At 42.2% G+C, this 21,245-nt stretch overlaps 1 protein-coding gene across 5 annotated transcripts in view; it reads right to left on the reverse strand.

The window, feature by feature from the left end:
* NCOA1 (nuclear receptor coactivator 1) overlaps positions 1-21,245 on the reverse strand; it is a 304,315-nt gene that overhangs the window by 80,517 nt on the left and 202,553 nt on the right. For 4 of the 5 annotated variants that reach the window (XM_083348417.1, XM_083348415.1, XM_083348414.1 and 1 more), the window contains one exon: positions 15,816-15,982. In XM_083348417.1, coding sequence (XP_083204543.1) covers positions 15,816-15,982 — 167 coding nt within the window. Of the gene's footprint in view, positions 1-15,815; positions 15,983-21,245 lie in introns of those variants that run through there. The other variant, XM_083348418.1, reaches the window with a different exon arrangement.

The following is a 21,245-nucleotide window of genomic DNA, read 5'->3' on the forward strand; positions in this document are numbered from 1 at the left end:
AGCACTGACGGCGCGGCATCTTCGACCCGCCCCCTGTACCGCTACGGCCGTTGCAACAATCCTCAAGGAGACGCCGCAGACCAGCTTTACAACGGTAGCGGCAGCAACGAAGACATGGGCGGTGAGGCAGCTACTCTGGGCCCTGGTCGACCGTCCTCCGAGGGGCCTTGACAGAGGCCCTGACAGAGACGCTAGTAACAGCGGTGCGGCGTCTCGACCACCGTGGGCTGCCCCTGGACGGCGCTGCCTCCGAAAGATTCACACCAAAGGAGACGCTGGACAATGGAGGCGACGGCCCGAGCCACCTCCTCGAGACACCTTGATCGGAGACAGCAACACCAGGGGCATGACACCAGGGACTCCCGTACCTCTGGGAGACCACGCTCTGGACGGTCCTCAATCAATAGGCCGGGAGCAACGCCCAGAGGATCAGGGAGAGAACTGTTTGGGGCGGCTGAACCACCGGAGCTGACGCCAATTAATGGATCCCTCCATCCTGCCTTCTGCCCACTCTCACCCATCTTTGCCCATTCTCTCCCCCACAGGACATAACGGGCCTGGGTGCTAGCCACAGTGGCAGAGTGGCTGGGCCTTACACCTGCTACCCCATAGAGGTGAGAGCTCTATGGGGTATGCCTCACCCAGAGTACGTTCTGGACCACCTCCGGAAGCAGAGTCACAACCCATCGTGAGAGGATGAGGAGTGGCCTGCTTCTGGGGGTTCGCCCGGCCAAGTGGCAGTGGCAGGGCGACGATCCAGATACGCACCTACCCGACTCGACCCTCCTGCAAATTCACCATCCGGGGGACAGCCTTCCCGGATCCACCTGTGACTATGCTCGTTCAATACTCTAGCATAGCACTGCACGCCCTCAGGGGTTCCCCACTCTCCTGGGTGCGACCCGCCTGCATCACATCCAATCTTGATGACGGACCCAACCACTGGGCCTCTGAGAGATGGCCAGGCAGGGTCAGGGGCCTCCAGCATAAGCCCAACAAGAGGCCCCTGATTAAGTTCTTAGTTAAGTTTTTTGTGGGGTTAGGGAGGGGGGAGGGAGGAGACTATGGTTGTGCGGGAAAGGCACGCCTTCCAGCCACCATAACGCATGCCAGGCCCACGGCCGTTCGCGACGGCGTACAACGAGGACCAGTCGCCGATAACACCCAGTGGCGTACTGACAAACGTCCCATCCCTAGGATGGTGGGGAATGGCAGAAGGTGCACAGACAGAGGGCCGTATCGTCACCGGGAGTGTCATCTCCGCTCTGTACAGGCGGTGAGACGCTCCGACCCTCTGTTCTCCCCCGGAGGACCCGGGAGCAAAGGTGCGCACCCTCCCATGCTAAGGCTGGTCTACCTGAATGCAAGGTCCGCAGCTAACAAAGCTCACCTCATTCGTGACCTAGTGGAGAGTGAGCATGCGGACCTGGCCTGCATCACGGAAACCTGGCTGGGCCCAGAGGGGGGTGTTCCTCTGGTAGACCTCTGCCCGCCAGGTTTCCAGGTACTGCACCAGCCCCGGGCTCATGGGAGGGGCGGGGGAGTGGCAGTTATCATCAGGGAATCCCTTAGCCCGCGAGAGACCACCGTCCCTCAGATGGTCGGGTGTGAGTCTCTCCTACTGAGATTCGGCCCAGGGGCGCAGTTGGGTCTGCTGCTGGCGTACCTACCACCTAATCGTGCAGCGGCGGCCCTACCCGAGCTACTCGATGTCCTCTCAGGGTTGGTGGTTGAATTCCCAAGACTCATGGTCTTGGGCGACTTTAATCTACCGTCCCTGGGAGGATCGTCCGAACTGGCTCGGGAGTTCATGGCTTCCATGACGGCCATGGACCTGCTGCAAATAATTTCTGGGCCGACTCATGAGAGAGGCCACAACCCAGACTTGGTGTTCTTGTCTGGACGGTGGCGTGATGATGTCGGTGGGGGTGCCACAACTATTACGCCCCTGTCATGGACCGATCACCACCTCCTGCGGCTAGACTTCCCCCTTGCCACCCCCCACCGTGGGTGCACGGTGCCAGTCAGATGGTACCGCCCTAGGCGCCTAATGGACCCTGATAAGTTCCAGGCAGCGCTTAGGGACTCGCATGCACCCCCTGCTCACAGCTCGGCAGAAGCCTTAGTGGATGCCTGGGAAAAGGCAGCCACGGAGGCTCTGGACCGAGTTGTACCCTTGCGGCCTCTGACCCGGCGCAGATCCCAGCGAGCCCCATGGTTCACCGAGGAGCTCCGGGAGATGAAGCGTCGGAGACGGGGCCTAGAGAGCCGTTGGAGGTCCAGTCGATCCGAATCCGACCGATTGCGACTAAGAATCCTCACCAGGTCTTATCTCGCTGCGATAAGGATGGCAAAATCCAACTACTTTTCCACCCTCATCGCGTCCGCAGATAATCGCCCGGCTGCCTTGTTCAGGGTGACTCGCTCCCTATTAAACCAAGAGGTGAGGGAGGAACCCTTGCAGGGTCGAGCCGAGGAATTTGGTCAATATCTGCTGGATAAAATCGCTCGGATTCGAACTGGTCTGGACTCCAACTGGGCTGAGATGGAAGAACAAGACATGGACAGTCTTGTCGACGTCATCTGGGAAGAATTTGATCCTGTAACTCCTAAGGAAGTGGACAGGATTATGAGAAGGTTGAGCTCCTCCACATGCTTACTGGACCCGTGCCCTTCCTGGCTGGCCTATACAGCTCGAGAGGCGACACGAGGCTGGTTCCTAGCGGTCATCTCTGCTTCTCTGAGTGAGGGTCACTTCCCCACCGCCTTGAAGGAGGCGGTGGTGAGACCTCTCCTCAAGAAGCCCACCTTGGACCCATCCTCTTTGAATAACTTTCGTCCAGTCTCCAATCTTCGCTTCCTTGCGAAGGTTGTTGAGAGCGTGGTGGCGCACCAACTTCCTCAGATCCTGGATGAAGCGGTTTATCTAGACCCGTACCAATCGGGTTTCAGGCCGGGCTACAGCACGGAGACGGCATTGGTCGCTCTGATGAATGATCTCTGGAGAGCCCGGGACAGGGGCCATTCCTCTGTCCTAGTCTTATTAGACCTCTCGGCGGCTTTCGATACCATCGACCATGGTATCTTGCTGCGACGCCTCAGGGGACTGGGAGTGGGAGGCACGGTTCTACGTTGGTTCTCCTCCTTTCTCCAGGGTCGCTCGCAGTCGGTGCTGACAGGGGGACAGAGGTCGACCCCGAGGCCTCTCGCTTGCGGAGTCCCTCAGGGGTCGGTCCTCTCGCCTCTCCTGTTCAACATCTACATGAAACCGCTGGGTGAGATCATTCGCAGTTTTGGAGTAGGGTACCATCAGTATGCTGATGACACCCAGCTTTTTATCTCAACTCCTAACAATATCAGTGATGCCCTAGACGTGATGTCCCGCTGCCTGAAAGCGGTCCGGGAATGGATGGGGAGAAACAGGCTTCAACTGAACCCGGACAAGACTGAATGGCTGTACGTACCGGCAAGCCAGGAGAGTCAGAACGTCCCACTGCTTAACATTGGGGACAAGTTACTTCCCCCGGCTGATAGGGCCCGCAACCTGGGTGTCCTCCTAGACTCGCAGCTCTCCCTGGAAGACCACATTGGAGCTGTGACCAAGGGGGCCTTCTCCCGGGTTCGACTAGTTCGCCAACTACGGCCTTATCTAGACCTGGATTCCTTACGTACAGTCACCCATGCCCTTGTGACATCTCGCCTAGACTATTGTAACGCTCTCTACATGGGGCTGCCCTTGAGATCCACTCGGAAGCTTCAACTGGTGCAAAGTGCGGCGGCACGGACACTCTTGGGAGCCTCCCGATACTCCCATATCACACCTCTCCTCCGTGCGCTGCACTGGCTTCCGGTTGCCTTCCGTGTGAAGTTCAAGGTGCTAACAATGACATTCAAAGCCCTACATGGCATGGGTCCGGACTACCTACGGGAGCACCTTCTGCCGATGTCAGCACCCCACCGTCCTGTGCGCTCCCACAGAGAGGGCCTCCTCAGGGTGCCACCGCTCAAGGAATGTCGGCTGGTGGCCCCCAGGGGGAGGGCATTCTCAGTGGGTGCGCCAGCCCTCTGGAACACCTTACCTACCGAAATCCGGATGGCCCCTGACCTCCGTACCTTCCGTCGCGACTTAAAAACTTTTTTGTTCCAGCAGGCTGGCCTGGCATGATAGCGTTAATTGGGGTCCCAGTTTGTGTGCATTAGTGTTTCTTATTATTTTATTGTTCGGTCTGTATACCTTCCCTTCCTCTGTACACCGCCCCGAGTCCCTCGGGAGAAGGGCGGTTTATAAAAACTAATAAATAAATAAAACTAATAATAAATAAATAAAATATGGGTCAGTGAAGTAATTGCTATCTTTAATATAAAATTTATATCTCCTACAGACCATTCTTCCTCAAGATCTGCAATAGAACGCATATGATGATTTCATTAACTGTTTGTTTTGACACACATAGCTGCATGAAACAGCGCAATTCAAACGCATCAAAACATTTTGTTGAGCTTGTCTGATTATGTTTTTCTGATTTCCAATCACCAAAGTGATATCATCAATATATCTGAGGTTGTTGATGTTTCTCCCCCACATTCCGAATTTAATCCCATTTTCAATTTCTTCTAGTGCAGCATTTCTCACTACATCTATTTTGTATGTATTAAATAAGATAACATTATGCAACTGTGACATATCTTTCCTCAATTCTGAACCATTTAATTGTTCCAAATAGCATTCAAACTATTCTGGTTATGATACAAATTTTTCTTAGAACAGATGGGGTAACCCAGTACTGCCATATTTTAAGGGTTATGATTAGTTTCTTATACTTTTAAACAGTCCAAACCTTTGTATGATCAATAAAGTAAAATTATTCATTCTTTATCTTTCTCACCACCCACTAGATGTTAGCAATGTTATCTTGGGGAGGGGGAGTGGTGTCTTCTGAATCCAGCTTGTACATCTGGCAGTTCCCCTTCCATGAATGCAAAATCTTCAACCTTATTTTACTAGCATGTAAGAAAAGTACAACTGTTCAATAGTTTCAGCACTGCCCTTTTTTGGTATTGAACTAATAAAATGCTTAAATAAATTGATCTATTTTCATCTCTGGGCCATACATGCTTAGAAACTGAATATAGCATTTTAACTACAATATCCTGTAAGATTTTAAACAGTGCTGCTAGGGTTTCATGAACTTTCTCTTCTTATGGAATACTGGTGAGCTTATATCTTCTTGTTCTGCTTATTTTGTTTAAGTTGTAATTTTGCAAGAAGGAGCCCATGATCTGTGCCACAATAGGAATCAAATCTTGTTTTTCTTCATGGAGTACAGCTTTTTCATCTTTGCTTGAGAATATATAATCAACTTGATTTCAATGTTGTTCAGCTTTTAAGTAGTTGGGGAAAGGTGGCTGTATTATCATTGAATTTTCTTGGCTGAACTCTGATAGTCTTTCTCCTGTGTGTTATGCACTGAGACCAAATTTTGCCTTTATTCCAAATGCCATTTTGGTTCCAACTTTAGCACTTTAGTTCTATATTTAGTATGATTTTTTTAATGCTGCATCAACAAGATGCTTTAAATTATTTTAAATCAACTTCCACTTTCTCTGTATCTTTGGTTAGGACATAGATATGTATCACTATAATAGTGTTTGCCTTGCATTGAATTTTAATGGATATCATTGGGGCGGGGATTGAATCTGAGCACTGTCTTGGACAATATTTTGTTAAGAGTGATGGTTCCTTGTCTGCTTCTACTTTGAAGAGAAGTAAACAGTTCCAATTCATTTCTTTTGTTGACTCCCAGAATGTCAATATTCAGCCTTGACACTTCTGTTTTCACAACATCAAATTGGTTTTGATTCATGGTTTCACATTCCACAGTCCAATGGCATATACTCTTTGTGTTACCAAACTTTCCTTTTGCCTCTGGCCACGTCATTAGTTCTATATCCTTAATCCACCTACATTATAAACACTAGTGCTACTCATACTTCCCTCCAATCTTCCCCAGTAGCTTGTTGGATACCTTTTGCTCTGGGAAGACTCATATTCCAGTATCATATTGACACTGTCTTGATTTTGAATACTGTAACCGTTTTGGATTTTTAGCAGAATACTGGAGTATGTTTCTAGTGTATTTAGTCTGACCCCTTGTCTATGATCTGACTTCATAGGGGACGCTTCTAGGAATATAGACCCCCCAATTGTATATAGTTCATGGCATCACTAGAATGCACAAGCCTTTCCCCACTACATGGTACAGTCCCATATTTCATAAAAGTCTGATTAGTAGATTTGTTCTGTGAAACCAATGTCCCAGCTGAGAAGGAGTGTGTACATTTGTCATTGTGGGCTTTTAAAAATGTTCCAGCTGCTTAATGGGATGATGCCACAAAAAAGAGGTTCCCACAGAGGGACTGTAATGTGAAAAGGGCACCTGTGTTGTAATTCTTACTGGAAAATCTCCCACAAATTATATGGCCTTGCACCTGTCTAGGGTTGTTTCATCTAGCTCAGATGACAACTTTGGCAGACTGAGCAAGTACACATAGCATGCCCTGGAGGAGCACTTTGAGTTTAAATTAGTTGCGGTCCATAAGAATAGGTTCAAATCTCAGTTGGGCATGACCCCCATGATCAAATTGTTCTCTTGTCTGTAATTCTTCATCTATAAAATAGAAATAGTCATCAAAATGCCATCACAATTTGTTGGGATGGCTAGTGGGTGTATGGTCTTAGCCATTCACACAAGGTTCATCAATGGCTATCTACAGTGACTAAAAGACCTTCCATGTAGTAAATTGGTATACCTGAGCCTCAGAGGGTATGGACTGACAACAAAGATGTGCTACATGTTTGTAGGCTAAGGTTAGGGTTAGATTGCCCTGGATGTGCATTCTCTCATTCCTTAGAAGATCTACATGAAGCAATGCCAGAGCGATCGCCTGGATAGCTGAATTGGACATCCAATTATGAGGCCACTGCCATAAGTTTTACTTATAATTGTGTGGACTATGTATATATGTTTAATTTTTTTCTGTCATGTTCTCATCATAAGTTAAATAATAATGCTTGTGGATTAAACATGGATATTTTTTTTATTTTTATCTACTTAACAATTTCTAATCCATATATTCACTATTACTTTGAAAAAGTTAGTTCATTGCTTTGAACATATTGGCAAATTACTCCACAAAGATACAACATACTGAAAAGTTCGATACAAATTAATTAGAAGAAACTTATCATCTTAGTAAAGTCTATACAGCTGACTGTTATTCACTGTTTTTAATAGTTGCAGATTGTGTAGTACTTTTTAAAATATGTTTTAATATATTTTAATATTGTATTCTGCTTTTATATTGTTTTACAATTGTTTTTAGGCTACCCAAAGTAATGCATTTTAAGATGGGCCACTATATAAATCAAAATAAATAAAATTTCAATTATACACAGACATTTCATCCATCTATTTCATTCATTTACAAAACAACAAACTTATGACTTCAAGAAAACCTTCCTTCCTTCCTTCCTTCCTTCCTTCCTTCCTTCCTTCCTTCCTTCCTTCCTTCCTTCCTTCCTTCCTTCCTTCCCTTTTTGCAGTCTCTAGGCACCAAGTACTTGAAAAGCACCATTCACAGAGCAGCGCTGGTCTAAACACTATCATGCAACTTTTGTGGGAAGGTGGAGTGCTGAAAAATTAACTGTCTTACTCTTTCCTTTGCCATGTTTATAGCTGTCTTGGCAGATGAACCTCAGACTGCTGCCACAGCCGCAAACTCCATGTCCTGCCAACTGTACATTACTGGCCTTGGAAGGGCTCCAGTCCTGGGAAACCATTCTAAAAGAATTTGTTTGATACTTTTAAATAACAGCAGCCTAGCATGCAAAGCAGAGGCAGAGGAGCAGGCCTGGACTGCTGTATAAGCATGCAGCCAGGGTTGACCTAGAAGGCTTCCTCTGTTCTCTCGAGGTCCTCCCTCTACAGTATTCTAAGGGAGAGAAACAAATGAGATGCTTGGTATGGAGGGAAAGGACTGGCTTCTTGCATCTTTAAAAGAAACAGAGCAGAGAAATCCGTCAATAGGAGGAATTGCCCCGACGAACACTTGGCAAAAAAAGGGCTTAACTGTGGATTGTTTCCATTCAATGTAGCTTCCACCTGCTGCTTCATACCTTTGCTTTTCTTTGGACGGTGCCAAATTAGTGTTCTCTCGGCCACTGAGAATCCTGATTATGGGATTTAACGGGGATTTATTTGATGTTCCGAAGATTTAAAACTTCCTCTCTTTACCTTGCCACGGCATCTGGGATAGAGATGGGCAGCGTATTGGTATCTTAGGACTGTACTTAATAGTTTGGGGAGTTACTGGGGAGCTGCAGTTGGTGATCATGCAAAGTGAATTGAGTGAGGCTTTTCTGGATGGCTTCCTTTGTTTGGGGACAGAGTTGGGGTTGGTCAATTTCTTAAATTATATTAAATCCATTTTCAGTCTTTTACAGTATGTTACTTCTCTCAAAATGTCAGGAAATCATTCCAACAATTTTCAATAAAATATTGCACAAGGAGGAGAAAGTGAGGCTCAACTACAGATTGATTTTATATCGCCAGATGAGTTCAGCTTCTATGTATCCTATGTATCAGTAATTTGTTTTGGGGGGCACAATGCCCAGTGCCAGCAAACCAATTTCCTTTGCACTATCATCAATGTAGAAGGGGCATTAAAACACCTAATTCCCAAGCTATGAAGCAAGGTAGTTGATATCTAACAGTTCTACAAATGAGTAGAGGGCATTATAATTCATTAGGCTGTTTCACAAAACTTCCCCTAGCAACAGCAACCACTTCCCAACATGCTCTGACATTCATTGTTATATTTGAGTGCAATGTCGCATTTGTATATCCGTGGCAAAATCACATCTGTTTATTTCTAAGGCCTTTTTTAACATTAAAGATTCTAGTTTTTTCTAATGTGGAAAACAACTTAGAAAAAGGTAGGGCAGCAGAAATCAACAGTCCTAAGCAGTGTTTCTTAATAATTACTTTTGTTATGGCTCCTGTTTACTGCTTCTTAGCCACTCCCCGCCCCCAACTGCTTACCTTTATCATTGTGCCCTTCTGCTTCCTATTGAATAAACAGTTGTTCTTGCAGAAGACAGCAGCTAAAGACTGCTGAGCTCAGATTTCTCCTACATCTCCAGCAGAATCGGAGTTCAGTGAGAATAGCAACCTTGTGGTATTTAAGCCAAAAATCTATCTAGTCCAGCATCCTGTTTCCACCAGTAGACTTTAAAGCAGTCTCTCCTTTTACCTGACCTCAAAAGCTGGTACTGAAAGGTGGATGCTCTTAAACAAGAGAGCTCAGTTCCCGTCCTGTTTAGCAACCTTCTGCTCCCTTAATCCACAATATCTTTTAACCTTCCTCACTCTAATAACTTTAAGGGAAATACTCTGCTTATTCTTAGGAAAAGGCATGCAAGTCAACTGTGGAACTAACAATGGAATCCACTACCCAAAACTACTTATTTTTGATGCATTTTAGTTCAAAATATAGTCACACATTTATTTGTAGAGACAACCTGAGGTAGAAATCACTAACAATCAGGAATGGAAATCAAATAGACCAGACATGTCAAACACAAGGCCCGGGGGCCGGATCCGGCCCGCAAAGTGGTTTCATGCGGCCTGCAAAGCCATCCTGGAAACAGTGAGGGAACGGCCCCCGCTGCCTTGGCCCTGGCCCAGAGACCCTCCTCCTGCCAGAGACCCTCAGATCTGTCCCACTCCTGCCCAGGCCCCCATAGGCACCCTTGATGCGAATGATGTAGAGCTGGCCATGCCCACCCAGTAGGCCATATGCACTTTAGCCACGCCCACCCAGTAGGCCACGCCCACCCAGGCCACACCCACCCGGCCCCCTGAGGGCAACCGCAATGCTGATGCGGCCCTTAATGAAATTGAGTTTGATACCCCTGAAATAGACAAACCAGCATTCATAGATTTTGTTGTTGCTGAGAATAATAGAAAATGTTCTGGAGAGAAGACACCAACACGATCCCAAATGCTGAACGTTCAGATAGTATTTTTTGATGGATACTGATGTTCTTAACCATCATCCCATATTCAAAAGATTACAAATAAATGTAGTATAAATGAGATGAGGTTTCTCCCTCCCTCCTTTCCCCAAACAACACAATCAGCAGAAGCAGATAAGCTGCCAGAAGAGAGCAAAGCTCAAGGAAGCAGCAATTGGCCTAGTTAACGTTCAGCCATGCTATGCCATGCCAAGGAGACTAATGACTGCTGAAAGTGCCCATAAGCCAGAAATTCTTAAGCACTTACCTCCTTGAAAAATCCCTTCAGTTTCAATCTCTAGTGTGCATGAAATCTGATGAAACATATCACTGAATGCATGTTTCCAAAATATTTCTTTTTCTCCAATAGTGTGTAGCAAGAGTTTCTCAACCTTGGCAACTTGAAGATGTGTGGACTTCAACTCCCAGAATTCCCCAGCTAGGTTGGGTTCTGCAATAACTTTCCTAGAGTGTTTCCTAAAGCCACAGAGGCCAATGGCACTAACTTCTCTTCAGTCTAACACAGACATGTCAAACTCACAACGTCATGTGACATCACGTGACTTATTGGGACAGTTTTGCCATTGCCGGCAATGGGGTGGGAGCGGCTTCCACATGACGCGTCCGGCCCGCCGGCTAGCAGTTTGACACCCCTGGTCTAACATTACTTAACATTTCTCCAGAAACCATTTTTCTTCTAACACTCACCAAAAGGCACAGGCAAAAGTGTCAATTTATAATTAAAAATGTGTGGAATTATTATTTACTTTTCAAAACCAGCATCATGAATTTGAGCAGAAGAATTTGGATTGGATTCACAGGAGTTCCTTTCTTTTTAAACCAATCCTCTGCTATTTGAGGTGGTCTGTTTGAATAGTTTTGAAAAATTCAAGCAGCTGTAAAAGGGCTTCCTTCAGTCCTGTCCAGAATGTTCCATCAACTTAGCCTTTGCAGGGACAAAGACAAAATCACTTTGCTAAACCACAAGAAACTTTGAGACATTTTGAGATTATATTTTTAAAGAATTGTGATTTGGAATTATATATTTTTCCCAGAGATATGAGGCTGCCTATTTAAAATCAGACAATTGCCTTATCACGTTCAAAACTGCCTACCGTACTTTGAATGGAAACCGATATCTGACAGAGATATTATTTTACTTTCCCTTGGCACCTAATGATAACTTAATTTTAAAATGTTAACACTGAAATCATGCCCTTCCAAAATTAGATATCTAGTGGAAAATGTTATATTTTTCATACAGATTTTTTTTTTAAAAAAGCTAACTTTTGTGAAACAGAAGGTGATAAATCCAGCTGATTGCAATCTCAATGCAGTTTCACAAGGAGCATCAAGAACAGCTTTTTGTATTTATATTTAACTTGTAGCAAGAATAATATGATCGCTAACAGGGAAAGCAGCCATTTCATTTTCTGTTCCTACTGAGAGGCATGCATCATTGTTAGCCACAAAATAAACACAGTGTGTAAACTGTCTCCTTAGAGGCTTAAATGAAAGGTGTAAACATGAGAAAACATTAACATGCGAACATGCTTATTTGTGGGCTGCATGGACTGCAGAGATCACAAATATCCTTGGCAAGAATGTTAGAACCATTCTTTCATAAACCCACCCCCCATTCTGCATGTAAAGAAAACTTCCTTGGGATGAAAAGCAGAGTCTTTTCTCCTTGGCAAGTTGACAGACTATGTGCCCTATGTTTTGTCTTTCAAATTAGCTGCCAATGCTACAAAGCAAGCATTCAATTTAGAGAGAAACATGGAGTGCCTCTTTCTCTCATCTAAGCATGAAGGGATTCCAGAACAGACCTTGGCAGGGCCCCCATTTCTCATGCTCCCAGCTGCTAGCAATTTACGTAGCTACAGTGGGAGAAGTGAGAGAACCTCTCTCTTGAATTGTATGAGCACAAAAATTTAAACTGAAAATCTAGATATTTCTACCTCCCCCTCCTCCCCCCCCAGCTATTATTATTGGCTTCTGTTTTCCTAAAGTAGCATTTCAGCAATGTGTAATTATCCCCAATAATTTACTTTGGAATGGACTTTGTAGTATTAAGATTCAGCTTCTATTACATATTGTAGTATATGGCTCTACTTACTTGTCTGATTATCTGAGCAATTTTTTTCTTGCAAAAAAGTGATAATACTGAATTTTCAGATGATGGAGAAATGTTGTTTCTCCCAGAAATTATTCAGACTTCCAGAAAGTAGTGAGTATTTACTCTCATCTCAGCATATTTAATTGTGCCATTAATTGTAGCTCTTGCTTTCAAGTAAGTGATGGGTTTAGTGCAGGGGTGTCAAACTGCTGGCCCGCAGGCCAGTTTCATCATATTGAAGCCATGCCCACCCCATTGCCAGCAATGCAAAAAGAGTCGTGATATATTGTGACACGTCACATGATGTGGCAAGTTTGACACCAGTGGTTTAGTGCATTGGCAGCCAACTGAAAATCCACTGAAGTCACACAGATATTTGCATTCACAGACACATACATACACATACACATCTAAGCAGATACAATTTTAAAATGCAGAAAAATAGAAGGACTGCATAAATGGATGCTTTGGGCCAAAGCACCCACAATACAATAGCAATAGGACTTAAGACTTATATAGCACCCTATAGTGCTTTACAGCACTCTCTGGCCAGTTTACAATATCAGCATTTTGACCCCAAGAATTTGGGTCCTCATTTTACTGACCTTGGAAGGATGGAAGCCTGAGTCAACCTTGAGCCTGTCAGGATCGAACTCCTGGCTGTAGTCAGAATTAGCCTGCGATACTGCATTCTCACTACTGTGCAACCAGGATCTTGCAGTAAGGCCAGAATTATGATATATACATGATATCATTATGAACTTGTGTCCAGGTATCAGGTATGAGGCAAGTGGTAAATTGTCAGGTATGTGTTGCTATCCCACCTCCTGCCCTAAAGAGATAGCTTTATCTCATAATTTAAAAAAAATGTTATTTTGAATGAAACTGAAGTAACATAAAATAAGGAAGTTGTTCTTTTTAAAATTCAGTGAAAAAAGTTAATTGTAGCACTGTAGAAATGTTATAGTTGGAAGCTCACAAAGTAATTGGTGAAATGAACCTTTATTGTCAAAGTACAACTAACTATGTATACATTGAGATTAGCTGAGCCTCCCTTTGTGCTCCCACCCCCCAACACACAGTGACAACAAACCCTCCATCTGTTCTGTACCAGCCTACTACCGGCCCTGCAGAAAAGGCAGGGACAACCCCTTTACAAACGGCAAGAGGCTGGAACTAAGCCTGCCAAATTTATTAACATAAAACAGAGCAAAACAAGACACGAACCATGAAACAGGAGCTATTCAAACGGTTGCCTTCAGCAAACCAGCCCTCCCACACATTCCCCTTTTAAATAGTTCAGGGCGTGGCTTCTCTCTGCCTCCTTCTGAGGTGCCCCATTGCCTTCCTCTGTTTACTCTTGATTGACTGCCTCCTGCGTCGGGCATCCTTGAACAGGGCCAGCTGTGGGTCATCTTCATCCACGCTGTCAGGCTCACACAGCTGGGTCTGCGTCATAACCAGATGGGAGGGGCCTGGCTGAGGGCTCTGCAGAGCCTCAAGGCCATCATCAGCAAGCTCTCCAACACCCTCAGCAAGCTCTCCAACACCCCTCTCCTCCTCCTCTGAATCGTCCGACCCAACTGCCGAACCCACAGGCTGACCCTGAATCACAACGCCATCTTACTACACCATGTGAACCAACTACACCACACACCGGCTTCCCAAGTCAATTGTGCATAAAATTCACAAAAGTTTTCACCATCCAGACTTGAATGAAAAGTAATTCAGGTGCATTATTTCCTATACAAGAAATCTCAATTATATTAGATTGGGCATATCCAACCAGCAACTGAAGACAACAAGTATACTTGTATAATGTTGCCTGATATGGTTAGCAGTTCTCTGAAGCAATTACAAATCCTCAAATAGCCGTATCTGCCTCCTATCCCAATTCCCTTCTCTTAAAAGACTCTGGTGTCATCCAATTGCAAGCATTATAGAAATACTGTATAATTTTGTAATTTCAATCCTAAAACCAAAATCCAAGTCTCTACCAAACAAAATATTTTTGTAGTTTCTCAGACGGTACATCACATTAAAATAGGTATCTCACAAGCTTCTTTAGAAGTCTGTTTGAAATATAAACAGAAATCTTTATACTAAATACGGACTGAATATTAGCCAATGGCGTAGAACTGCCCCTGTAACATTACTGGAATTCGATGGCTAGTGATTCTTACGAATTTATTTGCACATAAAATTACTGTGCCACTTGCAATAAACAGATCTGATGAAGCAAAATTTAATGGTTAATGACTAAGGAGTCTCAGTCTAAAGCTTGCAATGCCTGCTAATCACCTGCTCTTATATTCTTAATAGAACTACAACTATGTTTTAGCAAAGAAAATTAAAGTGACTGCAAGGATAGAGGAAGTTTGAGTAGGAAGTGACAAGCCAGCAAAATTGAATGTACTCTTGCTCTGCACACAGCTCTTATTATAAATGGTCCCAAGCAGCTGGAAAGATAGAGAATCAGCACTGGAGAAATAGTTGAGCATTGACTCCAATATATTAATTCTTCCCTGAAATCTCCCCAGCAATCACATACACACAGGCTATATAATTTAAACTGGGGTGGGGATGGGGGTGAGGAATAATACTGACTTTGAAATAGTACATTTTAGTTCAATGAGGAAAACTACTGACTGTATGCACCAGCATCTCAGGCAAAAAAATACAAAAATATAAAGTGAGTGATATGGGGAATCTGCTTCAAAATGCATTGGTGATTGCTTTGGTAAATAACTTTGAGAGAGTATTGTGATATCAGAACAGTAGGAAATACAACGAAAGTGCATACAGTAACGTTTCTCTGCTTGTGAATTTCTTGCTCCAAATCCATATATTCCAAACTGATTCCACATTAACTTTGCAGGATACAGAATTATGATGTTATAAAGAGAAAATCATGGGGGGGGAAAGAACAACGAAACATTAAGTATTTATCTCTCCAGCCAGCAGGTCTTCTGCCACATTTCAATCCTCCCAAAAGCTGTTTGCTAATTTACAGAAAAAGTGTACAATACATCCTTCATTACATGGAGTTGCACATAATATGCAGCTTGGCTTTCAGTACTATGGCTCAGTGCCCCTCAAATGTATTGAACTTGTTTTGGTTTCTAATACTCTTAGTGCATGTCCAATATTTGTTGTACCATCCACCAAGTAAGGATTAGGAATGGTGTTACTACTTGCAATTTTGTGTTATTACCTTTGGGATGGGATATTAACCCTGCATTAGTTTTAAAAAATAACTTTGGCTCCTTCCTTATACAATCTGCATGTAGTGAATGTTATGATCAAAACACAGCCGAAGTTTACCTGCAATCCTTTATTAAAAATCAGGTTGTCATTGTAGAACAGTAAAGATCTTATTTTCCCAGTTCATCCAGTGTGAACCAGGAAGAAAATCTTATGCAAAACTTAAATTTTGATCAATTGGGCTTTAGCAGTGGATGACTGATAGGATTCTATTCTACCTTTGTGAACATTTTTCAAGTTCTCCTGTGCTTCCTCAAGAAGATCCTGGCACATAGTTTATATACCATTGCCTTGTATTATAAATTCAAGAACACAGGAAATGAACAACAAAAAAGACAAAAGATTTTATAGATCTACCTTGTTCGAGTCTTTTCATCTGCTGAATCTGATCAACCGTTTTTTTTAGAATCTTGCATTTGTCTGGTTTGACACTCAGGCTGTCAATCTCTCCAATATTAGCTGAAAGCAGTTCTGCCAGCTCTTCTAAGTATTTGTTCTCTTGCTCCCTGCGTCGTTTCTCATTGCTGTTAGAGAAAATCAATTCATAGTTACTGAATTCTCCATAATCAAAACCTATGTATGGTTTATTCAGAAATAATTCAAAAGCCAAACCAATAATAAATCAAACCAAATATATCAGTTCCTTGAATACTTGGGAGTTTTTGTGAACACATTCTAAGCACCCATAAATTCACTGAAATCCAATCTGTTTCAACATTAAAACAGGTATGGATGTGGAGGGAGGGACCACTGAGGAGACAGATGACACAAGATGAAGAGTGAAGCTGACTAAGCAGAGATAAGAGCATTAGGGCTTATCTTGTGGTGATAAAGAGTGGTGCAGTGAGCTCATTTCTTCACTCTTAATGCATCTGCAGAAAGCCAGCTGGTGGTCTCATTTCAGGTGACTAGGTCTCTTTTGATAAGGAGGGGTTGTGGGAATCCTTATTATAGGCATTTGTTTGATAGAATCACTTGGCTTTGCTTGAACTTGGACTCCAGATATACAGATCCTATAGAAGTGCCTAAGACGTGTCTGAACTCAGTCATCTAGAAAAAGTTTAAATAGATCGTTCCTTAGAAAGTAGAGAGGATCCTTATGTTCATTTTTACCTCTGGCCCAGAAGATGTGGGGATTTGGTTGAGGAGGAACCCAGCTCTGACTCAACCCTAGAAATACAGAGTAGCGTTGGGTTTTTAATTCCCTGCCCCATAACCTGCAGACACATCATCTTTGATTTTTGAGGGAACAGGGAGAAGTAGTGCGCAATTCTACGGTTCTCCTGAATTTATGACTCTATTTGGTTGCAGGGGGGCTTTGCACAGAAACATCTCATGTGCCAACTGTACCTATTGCTGGACTAGCAGGCCTGCTGATAGTCACTCATTGTAGTCACTTCCTATTTGGATAATAACATGCTTGAAGGTAATCCAGAAATTACAACTGGTCCAGAATGCAGCAGTCTGCACAGTTTCAAGTGCCCCATTTCTCCATATGACACCACTGCTGCACCAGCACACTGGCTTCCAGTTTTTTTCTGGTAGTTACCATCTTTTAAGACCTGAATAGCGGAGGCAGGTTATTTGTGGGGTCACTTCTCCCTGAAAATATTTGCCAATTGTGCCAGTTCGAGAAGACTTCTAACAGGTAGCTTGTCCATCAAGCACTGAATTAGTGTGAGGCTGGAGCCCAGCAAAGGTGACTGTTAATGTATTCAGAAATTTTATTTTTGGAAGTTCTTTTTTTATTCTTTGAAGTGTTCATATTGTTATTAGTGTGCACTATCAAGCAAAATCGATGGGGAAGTCAGCAGGAGGTCGTGATCACGTGACATCCTCATTTAATGACCCAGGGGTCCACGGTTAATGATGGGACTGCAGAATTACAGTCATTTATGAAATATGGTATTTTTGTCGTAATGCTCAGGTCAGCTCTTGAAATTGCTTTGTCAGAAATATCAAAGATTATTTTCTCTTATACAAAGAAATACACGAAGGAAGACTATATTTTGTTAACTGCTGATACATTTAATAGGAAGGGGAAAGTAGAAAAGGTCATGGTAGGATGGAGTTTTCTCTCAAAAAAGAGAAACATAAAGCAGAAAATGAAATCTATGTAGTTTGGATATGATAGAACTAAAGAAGGGTAGAAGGAGAAGGACAGGTACAGTAGCTACTGTTGATTTAAAATTAGGTTGAGTCATATTTCCTTTTTTCCCCTTTTACTGTAAGTCACACCTTTAATTTATTTTGCTTGCATGCTCTTACTCTCTTTCTGCACTTTGCTTACTCTGGAATAGTGCGATAGTATGTATGTATTTCTCTTTTGAACTGTCCTAATTCTTTCCTTTTTACACATATCTGAGGTGTCCTTTCTGTCATTAAGGCAGAAAAAAACCCAACTTATTGAATTAAAAGGAGTTCAATGAGGGCAAAAAGCAATTGGTAAGTTGCTACTGGGGAATAAAATGTGATGGCAGCATGCCAACAAACAGAGTTAATAAACTAAAAGACAAAAATGAATTAAGAAAGATAATCAATCTCCTTGCAATAGCAATCACTTCATAAACAAAACTGAAATGTAGCCAACAGATCATAAAATCAAGCCAAAGAAGAACAACTAACTATTGTTTAGTTGCAAAAAGCCAATTCTACAGTTTGCAATGTTTTCCCCCCTAAACTTAAAAAAATGAATAGCTAACAGTTGTAAGCTGCTTAACAGGTCCTTTCCCACGATTTCTGTTATTGATCAGACTCCTATTTTTGCTCCATTGGTAACACCTTCACAGCTGGGAATATAGAACCTAAACAGAACCTCTCTTCCACCCCTTTCAACTAGTGTCTCCATTATTTGGAAGAATGATGCAGTTCCTAGAATGTTGTGCTTGATTGTCGTACTAGAATGTGCCATAACCACTGATATTGATAAATGTAATTATTCTTTCCAAGTTTCATTTTTCCAGAATTAAAACCTCATTTATTCCCAGAAATGGAGACCTAACAATACTAAGGGTATTCTCTCCACTTTGGATTCCTGCTTTAACAATATTCTACTAGTTCAATTAACTTTTTTTTTCCATGCTGTTCTTTGAAGACCATGGATGACCCAGATAAGCTGTTGAAAGCATAACTTTTTAAAAAAAAGAACAGTTACAAGAATATCTTTCTTTCCTATACTCAAATGAAAAATTCTGCTAAACACTCGCGCATATAAGCTTTAACATGTGTGTATGTGTGTACACACACACACCACACCACACATACACACACACACATAAATAAAATCTGGGAAAGGTAAAGGTGCATAGGTTGTGGAAGAAATGGGAAATGTTACTTCTGGACATTTTTGTTCAGGTGAAATTAAAGAAAGGGTGGTGGGCAGGAAACCAGTAAAGCAACATATGTGAATTCATTAAGATATTAACAACTCATTGCCATTGTTGCTATGGTAATATAAGCTGCAACTGATGGAAAAAATAAAGCAACTGCTTTTACAAAAATGCCTAATAAGAATAGTTTCAGTCAGCTACCACCATCAGTAACAATTAAGCATATAGACTCCAACACAGAAGAAAATGGTATATTAGCAGGCTGAAATTAATTCTGACAAACTGTTAAAAACCTCTGCCAATTAATCATACAAATTAATTAAGGGCTTTAATGAACTGAACTGGCATGAATATGCAAGTGAGTAAAAGAACAGTTTATTGAAGACAGCACTCTCCTTTAGATGATACATGCAAACAGAACAGCAGGAGCCATCTTAGAAGGTATGCTGAAAAGAAAGTAAAATAGGAAAAATATATTTGTTAACCCAAGGGTTAACTTTTGCCCATTCTACGATGTAGTATTGGGGATGTTAAGTTAAATGAAGTCAGGGCTCAACCAGTTAAGATCTTTACTTGGAAAGAGACTGAGCAAAATTGGGCTTAAAGTAGTTTGTCCCAACATTGTCTTCAAACACAAAATCAAAATGTAATTAAGACTGAGATATACCTCTTTTAAAAAAATAATTCTAGCTTCTGGTGTCTATCTCTTGGAGTGTTTGGGAAAAAGAGACCCACATAAAAGACTAGCATTAACATCAGTAAAGATAGTCAGTTAAAATTCAGTAAATGGACACCAGAGATCTGCATTATTAATTTATTGCTTGTAGAATATCAGAGGATTTAATTAAAGTTGCCAAATCTGTTTAATGTCTAATTTCTATCCAGGACATAATCTATTGTCTCAGTTTATACAGCCACTGGGAGTCACAACTTAAGGATTTACACCAGGCATTTCTAAAACTCTAATACTTTTCCAGTGAAGGAGACAGAATAATTTGCTCATCTTCCAAAGCTTATATATGTGTGTGTGTGTGTGTGTGTGTGTGTGTGTGTAAATTACTAACAAAGAATTAAGGGAGGCTGAGATGCATTTCTGACTCATTAGTCTTCATCAGTCAGTCATACCCTTCTGAGATTCGAACCTGGGCTGATTGCACATTAGGCAGTGTTTTTAACCTCTTGAGCCTTTGAGATAAGGCTGAAAACAGGAAATAAAGGTTTGCCCCATGTTTGGGGCCTAGCAAGGTAATCTAATAGTTAACATAACACACACACACACACACACACACACACACACACACACACATATATATATATATAATAATTCTATATGCTAATAATTCTATTTATAGAGTAGAATGTATGTGTGTACACACATACACACATGTAGAATCAACAGAATCAGCAGACACAAACCTAATATCACGAACAGCAATATCTAGAATCAAGTAGGAGAAACCTTTGACTTCGAAAGGAATCCTGCTTCTGATATGAAATCTGCCATTCACTACTAGAAAAATTGCAAAGGAAGACTACAGTTGGGATAAGGAACTGTTGAGCTAAAACAATCAGTCAAGAATCTGACACTATCCATTTAAATCTGATTACAAATAGCTGTTTTCTATTCACTATTCACTATAGTTATTAATTAACTTGTCAGGGTTACGGTGGCTGGACTGCCATTTAATTGCTGTGCCTGTTAATTGTTATTTTGCTTCACAGAATTATCACAAGTGCTACGTCATGCATGGCACCAATTTTATGTATGTATGTATGTATTTATTTATTTCTGCATCATCACATTTATACTGTACCACTGGATTTGGAATGTTTCACGGCATTTTACTATGTTACAATAGAATGAAAATAAGTATATCTTTACATGATAATATGAAGAACTACAAAAAGCCCACAGCCTTAAAATTATATAAAAAAGCAACAGTTTATATATGATATATATAATCCTGCCAATTAATTGACAGAGTTGTGCTGTAATAAATATATTAGTCTGTCAAATGCTGCAATCCTTTGTTTTTAAGTAAGAAACGTGAAGGCTTTTCCTTTTTCATTCTCTTTGCTCCTCATTAAAAATTTACAGAATGCATCCAGACTCCCTATTCTACACCGCATTCTCCTTCTATATTATTATCTACACATTATTCCTATGGGCAAATATAGATTTGTTTCTCACTGTTTTCCTAGAAGCCATTATGGAAACCATTTCAGCATTAGAGAAGGTGAAAAATGTTTTGAAGAAATAATAAACTAACTTCCACTGAGCTCCCTATGAAAAAGGGATGAAACAGTATATGTTTTGCACAGGCTTGGCTTGGATCAATTTGGCTCTACCAGTCTCTCCATTAGAAGTCACTGTGGCAATTATCATATGTAGGAATTGTTAATAAGCTGGTTTTCTTCTTCTTGTATGCTTTTGTCCCTTTTACATCAATGTCTGTAG

Source organism: Vipera ursinii, assembly GCF_947247035.1.
Source record: "Vipera ursinii genome assembly, chromosome: 1".
NCBI lineage: Eukaryota > Metazoa > Chordata > Lepidosauria > Squamata > Viperidae > Vipera > Vipera ursinii.